Below are 11,073 nucleotides of genomic sequence, written 5' to 3'. Positions count from 1 at the left end.
TTTTGGCAGCTATTATTGCCAACACCTAAAACTGCATTTCTGTGTAATAACAGGTATTTTGTAGGGTGTCATTTGCCAGTGCTCTTCTGTAAGGATGGGGCATTGTGAGTTCTTGGATAGCAACCAGAACCTCCTATAGGTTGTCAAGTCTCTCTTAAAATTTTTAAAGTAGGTGCTGTCAGTTCTTGTAACTTGATTGTGAGTTTGCTAAGTTATTTTATTATCCTCACACCTACCAGAGGCCAAGAAAACACTGAGAATTTCAGGTGTAAATTGGCACGAAGGCATTTGTACCTGGCTGTCCTAGCTGCAGGGAAATGTGAGAACGTGACTTACCTACACCCAGAGAAGCAGTCCCAAGCGTGCAATGAAAAGACACGTTGTAGGTAGGTGGGTGTTGGTTTTTTTTAATTTTGAGATTGATGATATTGAAATGATTTTTCCCATCCTTTGCCTTTTTGGTTGTCAAGTGGGAATAGCAGGGGTACCTCATTTTAAAGGGATGATTTGAGGATTTACAAGCACAAGCTACTTGATGCGAGGCTACTGAGAGCCATTCGGCACCGAAGCAGGGGATTATTGTTATTCTTCACGAAGTAAGGACAGCAACAGTCCCTCCTGCAAGAGCAAGGCTTCGGAACTGGGGGTACGGAGCACGGCATGGAAGCAGAGCAGAGGGAAACCAAACCTCACCACCCCGTTCTTGCGAGGGGGACAGGGCCCACGAAACGCCAAAGCGACCCTCGGGTGTAAAGAACTGGGGGCGGGGGGGGGGGGCGCGGGGGCGAAAGGCACCAGACGTCGGGAACGGTGCACAGGCCCGGCCCGGGCGATGAGCTCCCGCTGGAGGCGGCCGGGGGAGGGAGGCAACGACAGCCCGCAGTGCCGCGCTGCGGGGAGCGGCGGGGCCCAGGGCAAGCCCAGCACTGCCGAGGGCCCTGCCAGAGCCGCAGCGGCGGAGGGACCCGAGCCCCCCTACCGGGAAGGCGCTTCTCCCCCTCAGCCGCACTGGCCCCCCTCCGCCCGGCAGCAGCACCCCCCGGCCACGGCCCCCGGCCCGGCGGCGCGCAGGCGCGGTGCTGGCCGCCGCAACAGCGGCGCTTGCGCAGTGGGGCCGAGGCCCGGCGGGCGCGCTCGCCGCTGCGGGACTCCGGCATCGGCGGAAGGCGGCGCTGCAGCCGCTGCGCGGAGCCCGCCAGGCCCCGACACAAAGACGAGGGCGGCCGTGGCGGCCGCAGCTCCTACCCGCTCGCCCGCCGCCCCCGCGGTACCACATGGCGGCAGCGCTGTGGCCGCGCCTGGCGCCGCCCCCGCGCAACTAGGCCAGGGCGAGCCGCGCCCCCCCGCTCCCGCTCGCTCCTCTCCCGCCCGACCCCGGCCGTCCCCGACGCCTGTGGAAGGAGCGGAGCCGGAGCGGGGCCCTGCACAGCCCCGCCATGCTGCCCCCGGGCCGCCGCGCTCTCTGCCGCCCACCGCGCCGCCGCCGCCGTCGTCGGGCGGCGGAGCTTCTGCCCGCGCTCCTGCTCCTGGCGGCGCTGGGGGGCGGCGGCGGCGCCGCGCTGCCCCCGGGCTGTAAGTACGACGGTCGCCCCAAGAGCGCCGGCAGAGCGGCGGCCGGCGGCCCGGTGGAGGTGAAGGTAGTTTGCAGCAACCTGGAGCTCGTTCAGGTCCTGCCGCCCGAGGCGCTGCCTAACCGGACAGTCACCCTGTGAGTACCGGCCCCGGGTGGGGGGTGGGCGGCCGCGGTGCGACGTGGACGGGGTGGGGAGGGCAGGGCGCCCGCCCGAGGTATAATGGGGTCAGCCGGGGGCGGGAAGCGTAGTTGACCCCCTACGCTGTGGGGGAAAGTCCTAGGAGCGGTGGGGTTGTTTTTTGGCTGTGCTTTTCGCGCTTTTCATACTTTCCCGTAGTTTCCCGGCATGGTGATTTTAGGGCGGGAGGGCGGGGACCGTCCCGTTACCGGCGGAGCGGGCGGTGGCGCGGGGGGGCTGCGCAGGGTGGTCCCGCCCCACGGAGCAGCATCCCCACCCCCCTTTTGCGCCTTCTCACCTCTGGGGGCTGCTCGCCTTCAAAGGGTTCAGGCTGGTCAGAAGGCGTAGGAGTTACTTTATTTAAAGTAATTCCAGAACTGTATTTATTATTTAAAAAAAACTTCCTTAAATGTATTTGTTTTATCTCAGGAGAAACTCAGCTTTGGAGTACTGTGTTTCGAGGTAGTTTTAACAAACGAGCGCTGATGGACGGTGTGAGCCGCTCAGTGTGAGGTGGGCTGGGTGGGCCTGACGTTTCACCGTAGCAACTCCTTCGTGGCAGGTCGCGATAAAATCAGCAAAGGCATTTATTTTGGTTTTTTCTTTGCAAAGAAGGTCAGTTTACTTCTGTGTAGCAGTAGGCATGTTGTTCTTACGCGGAGGCAATCCTAGCTCATCCATTTGAATAACAAGTTTCAAACAGGATGTGCAACTTCATCCAAAGTCAAAAATATTTTGCTGTTTACTTAGACATGAGTGTGCACATGTAAAGAAAGGATTTGCAAGTTGTTTTTCTTCATGAGACGTTAACTGGTCACCCTAGCAAAGAAGTTCATAGAACCACAGAATTGTTTGGGTGGGCAGGGAGGTTTCCGTGCTGGATTTTCTTAGTGGATAGTCCTAAAAGTGTAACCCTATCTCTTTAAAGAGCCTTAAAGTGCCTGTGCAACCCTGGGAAGACTCAGGTGCAGCTAAGTAGTATGCAAGAAAATCAATGAAAAAACACTAAGTAGTCTAGCTTAAGATATTTATCTACTTAACTGGAAATCAGAGATTAGAAAGATCTACCAACAGTCCAAGTTTAATAAAAGCGCAGGATGTATATAGCTCTGTCATGAGAACAACAACAATCTGACTGTTGCTTTTGTGAACTTTGACAACACTGAAACACCAAAGAAGGGCTTCCTTCAGGAAGTCTTGGTGAGGTGTGGACCAGGTCAGTAGCAGGTGCATCGGTCTGGACCTGTGAGAAAAGGGAAAGCTGCTAAAAAAAAAAAGAGGTGGTAAAGGCTGAAGTAGTCGTTCTTGCTTGGCAGTCTGCAAGGGTTCACAGAATATTTCTAGATTACCGGTGAGAAGTGACCAGAATTACTCTCATGTGAAGTTGCTGAAGTAGAAGAAAAAGCAAAAAGTAGATGGTAATGGCTGATCAACAAATCCATTTTAGTCTTTGTTAACATCAAATGCTTTGCAGCTGATTAACTGTTAAACATATAGTATTATCCGTTACAATTTTGATGAAAGTATATGTTAGTATGGTTAATATGCTGAAGTTGACTGTGGGGGTCTTTTGGTTAAAAAAACTTGGGAGTCACAGCTCTGGTTGTTGTGAAAGACAAGCAGATATCAAACAGCAGCCTTGCTGTGAATGGACCTTTGTTCATAATTGCAGTAACAGAAGAATTTGGAAGAATGGTTCATCTTTCATCTTGATTTTCATACTCCTACCTTATCTAGAGTGTATCTAGACCATATCTACATACTAATTAGTTGCTTTCAGTTTTAACAGGCCTTTGAAGTTCATGATAACTTCTGAAACATTTATTTTTTCCTTTTAAACTTTTTAATAGACATAGCAAGAAAAAAATTACTTTTTTCATTATTTGTAGTAAGTGTCAGAACGGTGTTCATACAATTAATATGAACACACACTTTGAAATTTTACTTAAACATAAGGCAAAGATTATTACACCAGTGCTTCTGCTTTTTCTAAGAAAATGAACACAGTAACAGTTGTGGTTCACAATCTTTCAAGTTTGTTGGCTCTTGAGAGTTTTGTGGTGTGTTTTTCTTACTGAATCCATGTTAACCTGGTTAGAAAGTTTTGGTGGTTTATGAAGTATGTTGCCAAGTGCCATTTCACTCAACACACTGTTGATTAGTAGTGGATGGGTTCAATGTTATCTAATCTTTTGCCAAAAATTACTTCCCCCCACCCTCAAGCTGGTACTCTGGAATTACAGCACTTGGTGGATAGTGGAAGGTTGTCTGATTAAAACTCCCCTAAATTATTTTGAATCTTGATTTTTGTGGGATTCTTCTATTAAAGTACTAGTTCTATTGTATCTTTTTGGATTAGTGGATCCCTGCAGAAATAAGTAGCTGAAAACACTGCCTTTTAATTCAGTTAATTTTTTTTGTATTGACTTTTATTTTGCACAAGCTGATTTTAAATACAAGGACTTGTATAGTTTTATATAACTTTGGGGTTTTCGAGTGAGCTAGGAATGACTGAAATGAAGTGATTGTATTCATTTTAGAAATCCTGATTCCATCCTTATCACTCATCAAACTCTTAGACTTTCAGTAGATCAGCTGCTGTGCATTTAGCATTTACAATTTTTTTTTTTCCCTGTAATGAAATACTTTGAGGACAAAAGTCTCTAAAAAGTGAGGATGTAAGAGAAATAATGGAAATTAGGATAAATAAGTGGTATCTGAGGATGCTGGCCAAGTTCTTTCATTCTTGCACACCATTGAAGTTAGTGGTTAACGATGATATTGATGAGCTGGGCAGGGTCACGTAAGTTACAAAATGCCTTGGCCTTTGTTTGCTACAAAACATTTTATTTTCCTTGTAGTTTAGGCCAGTATTATTTAGAAACTTTTAGTTACAGTTCAGAAAAAAAATCCTAACTTAATTTCAGTTGATGAGAGACAAAGTAAGTTTGTTTCATGATTGAGGAAGGAAAGCAGATACTGGAAGAAGAGCATTAAAGTATAGAGAGATGTCTATGGGAGGGTAAGTAACGTTTAGGATTTCTGATAGTACTGTAGATTGAGATTCCTTTAGAATTGGCGGGTAGAATTGGCTGGTGCGTTTTACTGAGCAGTTCCAAGGTGAATCCAAGTTTAGTTATAGCTAAGGAAGGGACCTTTTCATAGCCTTACATAATAAGAACTGATTGGGATGCAAATGAAGGGTGTATCTACATCAACACCATAGGTGGCTTTGACCTTTGTAGTTTAACCAGCCAGATGAGATGCTTTTGATGTGAAGATAACAACTGGGTGAATGTAACTCCGTGCTTTGACATTTTCTGTATTTCAGTAGATACTGAATCTTTATCTATGCGCTATATTGTATATGCACTATACTCTTGTAATAGAAGTCTGAGATAAGATATCCACTGCTGTTGTGTTTCTTGATGAAAACTCAAATCACAAGGTTATAACTTGTTGGATATTAGCCATTACTTCATTCTTTGGAAAATGTGTAATCCCACTGAAGGCAAGCCCATGAAGTTGTAATCCTTGTTGGTTGTTGAGGATTTTAGTTACCCATTACACGCAGGTTATTCTATATGAATAGGAACCTCAATAAACAGAGGAAAAGTGTATATATATTTATAAAGAACTGTTCCTGAATTGAGAGCCTTACTAGTCTGCAAACAACATTGCTTACCCACATATCCTGATAGGAACATACAAGTATTGGTATTTGCACTCACATGTGTTAGAATTTCCAAGTCAGAGCATTAGCCTGAATTTGCGTTCGGAACTGTTCAAAGATGTGCTTAACTGTGTTGCTGTTGAGAAACAAAATGTCACGGTTTTTGTCTAGCTCCTGAATATAATCATGTCAAACTACATCCGTTAAGTCGCTCAAAGGCATACTTATTTGGCCTTCTAGATATCAGCATAGGCTTTTCATTTGTTACACAAATTCCTAAATTTCAAAAATTTCAAAGCAAAAGGTCACTCATATTGCAAGGAGTCACTTGTATCACAGTGTGCAATTGCACATAATGTAATTACATTGTGTTCATTAGCCCTTCAGTGAGTATTAAATGTTCAATGTGATAAGCAGTATCTAGTCTCGGGAAGAGAGATTTTCATCTTCAAGACTAATTCTTTTTTTCTTTTCTTGTTGTCTTTTATTGATCAGTAGTATTCCTGGGTTTGTTTCAGTTTGGCAAAACTGCAGAGTATTAAAATATAAAAGTAAATGCCAAGAGTTAAAGAAATAGAACTAGAATTTGTACTGCTGTGATGAAGAATGAATAACTACATCTGTCTCATTCTTTTTTGCTTGACAAGTATGGAGCTGCAAGATTAGAGTTTTCAGAATTTAGCAGTTCTCATAAGTAGCTTGGCATGGGCCAGATAAGTTGCAGGTTCATGGATTTGTCATTACTACCTTATTTAGTCTGTATCTTCACCATAATTACATAATTTTTGAATCTATACAGTTTAAATGCTTTCTTTGTACCAGTAGTTAATCCACGAAGATAAAAACAGTTAAGCGTTTCTTTTCATTAGTAATAATAAATTGTTTTAAATTTAAGAACTTCAGCTGAAATATGTTTTTGAGACTTTGCTTTCTGCAGTGAGATAGTTAATGAATTTTAAATATGAATTTGTAAAATCTTAAGTAATCTATTAAATATCTTTAGTCTTTAACACTGTAAATAGGTGAGAATTTTATTTTTGACCTTGGATTTCACTATTTGGCTGTTCAGTAGTCTGGTTGCCTTTGGAGTGCTACAGTGGGACATACATCCATTAGTTACTGTTTCTATGCATTGCTGTGTTGCAACTCCTCTGTCAGCGATGACAGGGGGCATGCCCAGTGATGCAGTACGGTACTGTCCTACACATCTCCACGCTGCCTTAGAGCGAACGGGATGCTGGTGCACTGCAGTGTAGTGCTGCTGGGTCTGAAAATAGGGTAGTTGCTTCGGTGGTGTGTGTGATCCAAGCTGTTCAGTTTTGGCAGGGCTGTAGAGTTGTTGCTTTTGGAGTAGGAGCTTGACCTTTGTGGCAAGGCAGATCAACTAAGAGCTATTTTGGGGGGGGAAAAAAAACCAAACACCCAAGCAAAGCAAACGTAATAAATGCGGATTGATTAAAGACACTGAAGAAATAGGCAGCTTAATCCCACAGTTCTGTCTGCACTGGGCAGTGTGTTCTAGGATTCATTCAGGTGACTCGAGCATTACAGCTGTAGGTGGCTGTGCGCTCTGCCGTCTTCAGGTGCTTTGTCTAAGAGTGCAAGCTGTGTCCTCTGCTAGATCAGTTCAATGCAGGGAAATAAAGATGCTTTGAGGTAGAGACAGACACACATTAGGGTCTAGATAAGGAGTGAAGAAAGGCAGAGAGATTGGATTAAAAGGCAGAAACTGCTACTGGAGTTGGGGTGGAGTTGAGATGGGAGCATGGGTTTGCTTGAATGGCTGTGTTGGTTATGGAGACGGGAAATCAGAAGGACTTCAGAGGGAGCAAAGGCAGAGCAGATAGTGTGTGGAAGAATAACTGGCTTAGCATGACATGGGCAAGAATTCCTGGAAATCTTAACAGCTACCGCCAAAATCAGTAAAGGTGGATTAGTGACTGAATGCCAGTAGTAGAAGATGGATCATAAAAGGAAATGGTAGTGGCATGACACAGGCAGGGAAAAGTCTTCTGACATTGTCCACTTGATGTGCTATTTCCATCTGAGGAGGTGAACATACAGGCTTTTTTCTGTCAGATTCAAGAACTTGTTATATTAGTTAGCCCATGTTGTTATAGAATAGGTTTTACCCTGAAACTTGGTAACACCCAGAGTTTGCAATTTATGCTCAGATTTCTGAAAGCATCCTGTAAGACATCAGAAACAGCTGATTCTAATACCTCAAAATCTTGTGTTACGGTAACAGCCTTTGGTGTTAACAGAAATTTAAACCAGTTCTCAAAATTGTTAGTGGGCTCATTAGTTTCTGTGGGTTGCAGTGATGTGACCTTACAATTCTGTGCTGGAGAAGGGAGGTCCCCTTCCACCCTCTCCTCCTGCTTCTGACGGGGATGGTCAGAAGCAAGGGCAGGGGAGACATGATTTCTCTGAGTGCGGGAGGTTACATCCACATCCAGCTGCCTGTGAAGCTGTAGCTTGAACTGGAGGTGGTATACCTTCACCTCCCAGTCTCTTGCTGTATGGGTGGTTTGTGGTTGGTTGGTTTTTTTACCCCCTCCATTGTTGCTGTACTAGAGTTTGTCGGGCTTCATGCCTAGTTCTTCAGGGAGCTAAACTATCCAGAAACTGTTGACTTTTGTAGGATTGAGATATAAATTTTTGTGAAAATACATCTTCGTGTGCCAGCAGCTGACAGGAAGTGCTTGCGAATGTGTCTAGACAAAGCACTTTCTAGAAAGCACATATACCTGATAGGAAATGTAAATACATATGAGACTGGGCGTGACAGCATATGCTATAATTAATACTCCTGTCATATGACACATAGAATGTATAACAGCTTAAGTTAGGAGAGTCTGGATAGGCATCTGTGTGTGTGCAGTATTTCCTGTGAAGCGAGTTACTTTTGTGTGTACGTATGGAGGTTGGAGGGGTAGGGAAACTTGCATTAAATTGCAAATCAGTGAGAATCCTAAAAAGTGTACATCTGGTGGATAAATGGGAAGCTCAGGAAGGAGCACAAGGGAGGGGAGTAAAACAGGAGGGTTACTACAGAAAAAGTAAATCATAAATCTCTTAAATGCAGATGCTACAATAACAAGGGGAGGGGAAGAGGGAGGGGAGAGAGAACTTGGAGGAAGCTTCCCAGAATGTGGTGGGTGCAAGGGTTAGGTTACCAGTGCCTTTGGTTAGCTTTAGAAATAGCAACTCAGAGTCAGCATTGCAAGAAATTGTATGTTGCGGTGTCCTCTTAATTTTCTCTTAGGTAGGCTTTTCAACCTGGGATAAGTACCAGAAAGAGAGGCTTGGTTGGTAAGGTCATGATTTCACAAGAATTTATTTTGATAGTATCACTTTCAGCAACATTGCTATTCATTCTTGCATTCTATTTTGCCACTCAGTTCTGTCCTTTTTCTAAGATTATTTTTATTTAATACTTTTACATAGAAATTCACTGAGATACTCTAGCGATTGGCACTGTATTTCACTACAAATGAAGAATTTCTGTCCTTAAAGAAAGGCAATAAATAAAGCTTGTGGCCACATACCAGAAAAATATCAAGAAAAAATTATCATGAATGGCAGTGCACAAAGTGAGCATTGTTGCTTGAATAATGCAGGGATAGTATAGGAAAAAGTATCCATCATTACGTCATATAAACAGCACATTCCCAGTTAAAAATGGAGCTATATAAATAGACAGAGTTTTAATTCTGTAATTTCATTACTTCTGAGTGTTTTGGTTTATAATCTTAATATTGTTTAACATGCATAATAATGAAATAGCACAGGAAATCTTTTATCTGTTGCAAGCTTCTATTTTGCAAATGTTTCATTGCTAAGCTTCCTCAATTACAATGCTTTTGTTGAATTGGAAAGTACTGCCCTCTTTCATTAGGGGCTGTCGAAAGATTCATAGTTCTTGCTCTGTTTATAGCTTATGGAGTGTTTTCATTTCAGGGTTACTTTTAAGCAAGTACTGCTCATGTTCTTCTCAGTCTATTACTTATGTTTCTTTCCCTTTGACACCTGTAACTCACTAGAAAGCAAAATACTAACTGCTGAAAAATATTGGTTTTATATCCTTGTTAAATCACAGCTTCTACCAGATAAACTTTGAAAAACGTATTTCTCTTTGCATGTTCACGGCTTTCAGCAGAGAACATTTTTCTTGGTTGTACAGATGCTTATTTTAGTCCAATTTTTGCTGGTGGCCGCTTTCCCAGTCCTTAGAGTATACAGCCATCATCATGAAATGATCTGATTTATTTTCTGTTTCCTAGCTTTCTATTTGAGTCTCTCAAAACGTGTTCTGGAAGCTGCTTCAGCATTGAACTAAAAGTTCTGCTGCCTCCCCGTCTTGTTCAGGCTTCTTGGGAAGCCACTTTGACTATTTTGTAATAGTGTTAATGGATGTCTGTGTATTTTAATAGTGTCCTAAGAAAGGATTCATGTTGTGAAGTTTGGAGATGCATTGTACTAACAAGCAAAGAAGGACTAGCTGGATATGTGAAGGCTGGGGGCAGCCTTGGCTGCAGTGACTGCGAGATAAAGTTCAGGATCCTGGATGGAAGAAGCAGAGCAATAAGAAGGATTGCAACCCTGGACTTCAGGAGATCTGACTTTGTCCTCTTCAAGAACCTACTTGGAGGAATCCTATGGGTTAGGGGCTCTGGAAGATGAGGGAATCCAACAGAGCAGGCTAATATTCAAGCATCACTTCCTCCAAGCTTGAGATTGGTACATCCCTATGAGTAAGAAGTCAAGCAAAGGGGGCAGGAGGCCTGCATGGTTGACCAAGGAGCTTCTGGCAAAACTCAAAACAGAAGGAGAAAGTTTATGGAATGTGGAAAAAGATAGGCCACTTGAGAGGAATATAGGGATGTTATCAGAACATGCAGGGAGGTGACAAGGAAGGCTAAGGTCTGTTTAGAATTAAATCTGATGAGAGGTGTCAAGGAAAACAAGAAGGGCTTCTTCAAGTCCATCCGCAGGAAAAGGATGACTAGAGAAAATGTGGGCCTGTTGCTGAATAAGGTTGGTGCCTCAGGGCCAAAGGACACTGAGAAGGTGGAGTTACTGAATGCCTCCTTCGCTTCAGTCTTTACAGCTAAGGCAAGCCCTCAGGAATCCCAGACCCTGGAGGGAAGAGAGAAAGTCTGCAGAAAGGAAAACTTCCCCCTGATCGAGAAGGATCATGTTGGAGATCACTTAAGCAAACGTGACACCCACAAATCCATGGGCCCTGATGGGATGTGCCCCTGAGTGCCGAGGGAGCTGGCAGAAGTTATTGCTAAGCCATTCTCCATCACCACTGAAAGGTCATGGAGAAGAGGAGAGGTGCCTGAAGACTGGAGGAAAGCCAGTGCCACTTTGCAGTACGAAGAACAGACTTTGGGTTTGACTGCATAGTTGTGTTGTGCATGCTAGCAACTGGGCATCTATTAGTAAAGGTCTTGCCAGTAAGTTAAAGCCAGAATTTGGTTTCTTTGCAGTGTGTTGCCAGATTTTGCCACTTTATGGAGTAAAATGGAAACAGGGCTTTCAGATCCAAGCAGTATTCAACAAAGGAACATTTTAACAATGTTCTTGTAATGAATGAAAAGCTGGGATATGGATTTTTTTTTTTTGGGGGGGGGGGGAAGG

General features: G+C 44.1%; 1 protein-coding gene across 1 annotated transcript in view; it reads left to right on the top strand.

The window, feature by feature from the left end:
- Positions 1-1,184: 1,184 nt before the first annotated feature.
- ADGRA3 (adhesion G protein-coupled receptor A3) overlaps positions 1,185-11,073 on the top strand; it is a 56,664-nt gene continuing 46,775 nt past the window's right edge. Inside the window, exon 1 of the mRNA XM_056348724.1 lies at positions 1,185-1,708. Coding sequence (XP_056204699.1) covers positions 1,437-1,708 — 272 coding nt within the window. The 5' untranslated portion in view covers positions 1,185-1,436. The remainder of the gene's footprint in view (positions 1,709-11,073) is intronic.

The sequence above is a fragment of the Falco biarmicus genome, chromosome 1 (assembly GCF_023638135.1).
Source record: "Falco biarmicus isolate bFalBia1 chromosome 1, bFalBia1.pri, whole genome shotgun sequence".
NCBI classification, from domain to species: domain Eukaryota; kingdom Metazoa; phylum Chordata; class Aves; order Falconiformes; family Falconidae; genus Falco; species Falco biarmicus.
Note: the sequence above shows the minus strand (reverse complement) of the source record. Positions and strands in the feature narration are given on the sequence as shown.